We start from the raw sequence: 4,013 nt of genomic DNA on the forward strand, positions 1-4,013 counted from the left end.
TACCATAATCTGTAACCGATCGAACCAGACTTTTATATAATAAAAGGGCTGTATTTACTTCTACACTTTTTGAAGTTTTGGATAAATACTTCAAAATGGCATTTGCTTTATCCACTCTACCACGAATTTCATTAACTTGTTTATGGAAACCCAAATCATCATCCAACCAGACGCCCAAAAATCTAGCTTCTTTACGGTTCATAACTGGCACTCCACATATCTCTATATGAAGCTGTCTATCCCATCCGCCATATTTAGAAAACTCCACCAAAGCTGTCTTATCCGGCTCCAAGGAAAGACCCAAATCCTCCAAATTTCTCCTTATAATGTTAATAGCCTGCTGCAACAGTGCCTTATTATTTTCCCTATTAACTCCACATACATACACCGCCACATCATCCGCAAACTGGACCACTTCAACTCCCGCAGGAACTCCATCTATAATGTTTGCCGTATACAGTGCATACAATAGCGGACTAAGCACCGCCCCCTGTGGTAACCCCCTACGAACAAGTCGATCCACAGACTCACTACCATTAACAATAAATTGTACCTCTCTCTGATATAACCATCTACTAATAAAATTAACAATACTGTCCGGGTAATCCATAGACACCAATCTATCAATCATAATGGAATAAACAACATTATCATATGCTGAAGTCACATCCAAGAAGGCCGCCAATGTGTATCCTCCAGATAACATAGATATTCTAATGTCTGACGTAATCTTCACCAGGTTTTCCGCGCATGAACGTCCTCTTCTAAATCCATTCTGGGTTGTACTAAACTTATTCTCATGTTCTGCCCACCAGATCAAACGTTCATTCACCATACGTTCCATAACTTTACCTACACACGATGACAAAGAAATCGGACGCACCTTCTCTTTTCCTGGTTTATCAATAAAAATCACTTGATATCTACTCCACTCAAAAGGCAACTCCCATATCTTCCAGACAGTATTAAAAATATTCAACAGATACCTCAAAGCCTCGGCAGGTAAGGCCTTGATCATTCTATACTCGATGCCGTCTCTACCAGGAGCCGTATTTCTCTTCACCATGCTCAGCGCTCTCTCGAGTTCTTCATAGCAAAATAAAGAGCACATTGGAGATTCCTCTTCCCCAGATGACAGTAACTTCAAATCGGATACCACTCCATCAGGCGACAGTTTAAAGATTTCCTGCACTATCTCCTCCTCTCTATTTTTGGTCTGCCATTTATTCCATTCAATACTCTTTCTAGTATTTTTTAAAACTCTCATTTTATTCCACACATAACGCATACCAGAAAATCTATTAATACTTTTGCAGAACGCTTCAAAATTCATCTTCTTCTTATATTTGTTTGTTTTTCTGGCCACCGCTCTGCATCTTTTATATTCAATATATTTATTTAAACATTTGTCTCTCTTAAATTCCCTCAAACCCATCTTCCTGTCATTAACGGCACTATCACAATCCTTGTCTCACCAGCTGTTAGGGTTACCAGATTTTTCTCGTCTAATCCGTTTTCCACCACTCAATTGGTTCGGACGACGATCAGTCGCCTCATGGGCAGCATCTGTCAGTACTTTAGTAAAACCAGAGTACCGCACAGACAATCCATCACTACCTGTAATTAATTCAGAGGATTCAGCAAAGAATTTCTCAAACTTAGATCTAACCAACTCAGCATATTTGTTCCAATCAGTCTTCTTGGTAGTAATCCTATTAGTACGCTTATTATATATCCCTCGATGAGTCTCCAATTTAAAAACAATTGGAAAATGATCACTATCCCATGTATCATCTAGCTGATTATACTTAATATTATCCAAAACAGCAGCAGAGCAGAATAATAGATCCAAATTAGAGTCTCTCTCTCCAATAGCTCCGATACGAGAGCATGTATCCATATTAACACACATAAAATCCCTGCGTTCCATAGCTTCTTGTAAAGATTCCCAAATAGTATCCATATATTCACAATTCCACAAAGTATTCTTCGCATTAAAATCTCCTAAAAAAATAGATTCACAGCCACCTGGATCAAAATCAAAAAGGGGTCTAAAGTCATTGACCCTGAGAGAGCCTCCTGGTCGACGATACACAGATACAACATTAAAATTGATACTCAGATTAATGGTTCTAATTCCAAGAATATCAAAACCACCATCCAAACCCCGGAAACCGGAAATTATGTTAAAATCTATATCCTTCCGTATTGCAATTGCAAGACCTCCACTAAGGCCTCGACTCGGTATCTGGTACGTTCTACATCCTGAAATATAGACTCCACTATTATGCGGGCATTTAGTTTCCATGAGCACAATAACATCATATCCGCCAACGTTTCTCGAAAGCTCCTGTTTTTTTATTTTTATATCCACGGCAATTCCGCAAAAGGATCTTAATTATAATAAATATATAAAAATAAAATAAAAGAAAAAATACAAAAAAAGATATATATAATGCTCAATACCTAATTTCTCCAATAGCCTCTCTTTACATTACGTACAGTAGATCTCTCTTGATGTAACTTACTCTGTTCATTATTACTTTTATCTCCTTTCTCAGAAAAACTAGCCGATCTTCGACTCAATCGATTTCCTTCTTCTTCATTGTCCAGCCACCCCACTCTGATCTCGGTCTCCAAAGCCAACATAACCTTTTCCACAATACGTTCAATAAAAGATTCTTCTGTATCTATATTCATATTATATCTATTATTATTACCATTCTCGTTACCTACTGGAATTTGCTCCTCTACCTGGAAATTATTACGAAGAGCCAAACCTCTCCTCTCTCTATTAATATCCCATGATCGGTCATTAAATTGTGAAAAATAATTATTGATATCACACAGCCTTTATCATTATTTTTCCTATTAGGTACTCTAACTCTATTATTTGTTTGAGCAAATGTTTTAACATGAGGTCGAACATTACTCACATATTCTCTATTAATAGACTCTGTCTTTCCATAGTTCCTACTAACCTCATTTCGCCTCTCAGCATTCTCATTGGCTACTCCACGACTCGGTAAAGACGGCCACCTCTCCGGCCTTTCATACCTATCATATCCTGAATCGACTCCAGCATCTTCTCGTCCTTCCAAAATTAACCTAGCTTTATGAAATGATACGTTACGATATGCCATAATTGTATTAATACTTCTGTTTTTTTCCAATACCGAACATTTCCTGAATGTCGATCGGTGTACCCCCCCACAATTTCGACAGCAACTCTCAGTCTCACACAAACCATGGGCCTCTCTTCCACAATTAATACAGTGTTACTCTTACAAAATTGTTTAATGTGACCAAACTTATAACAGTTATAACATTGCCTCACTGATTGTATATAAGGCCTCACTCTTAACTTAACTCTACTGTCAAATATACTTATCTCCCGACACAAATTCTCACCTTTCATGGTTATCACAATGTTGTCACTCTTTACATTAATTGACTTCTTTGATTTTTCGTCCCATTTTCGTCTGTACATACGTTCTAATTTAATGACACTTTCTTTATTTACCATAGCTTGCCATAAATCCGGAATCGATGAAGGCCAATCCGAAATAACACCTCTAGAATATATACTCCGTTGATCCACCATAACAATCAACTTATCAGTCTCTTTCGATAGCTTATCCAAACACTGGTTAGCATCTCCACCATTCGCGAATTCAACTTCCGCAGAATAATGATTCACCATCATAAGCGTAACAGGAAATATCTTATTCTCCATCAAAATCATCCAGATCTTAATAGAGTTTTTACCCATTTTCGTCGTTGTTGACTCTGCTGGAAGCTTAACAATAAGATTAGCTTTACCTACATGATCCACCGGTTCCCCATGAGGCGTACTTTTCGAGATGCGTAGGTTACCAAAACCAATCGTAAATTTATTTAGCATTTCTGTTAGAGTGTACAACAGAAATTCTAATCAGCAATTGGTTGCATTAGTTCCGCATTTCTCTAATCTTCCGCGAAATACGCTTAAGGCCCGTCTACAATACATGGAG

General features: G+C 37.7%; 1 protein-coding gene across 1 annotated transcript; it reads right to left on the reverse strand.

Moving 5' to 3' along the window:
- Window positions 1–1,364: 1,364 nt before the first annotated feature.
- Window positions 1,365–2,825, reverse strand: LOC108764142 (uncharacterized). Its single transcript, XM_018512217.1, has 3 exons — window positions 2,529–2,825; window positions 1,729–2,265; window positions 1,365–1,617 (listed from the first exon to the last, which is right to left on the reverse strand). The coding sequence occupies exons 1-3, from the start codon at window positions 2,698–2,700 to the stop codon at window positions 1,472–1,474; spliced, it is 855 nt and encodes a 284-aa protein (XP_018367719.1). The 5' UTR covers window positions 2,701–2,825; the 3' UTR covers window positions 1,365–1,471.
- Window positions 2,826–4,013: the final 1,188 nt, after the last annotated feature.

Source organism: Trachymyrmex cornetzi, unplaced genomic scaffold (genome assembly GCF_001594075.2).
Source record: "Trachymyrmex cornetzi isolate Tcor2-1 unplaced genomic scaffold, Tcor1.1 scaffold1121, whole genome shotgun sequence".
Lineage (NCBI taxonomy): Eukaryota > Metazoa > Arthropoda > Insecta > Hymenoptera > Formicidae > Trachymyrmex > Trachymyrmex cornetzi.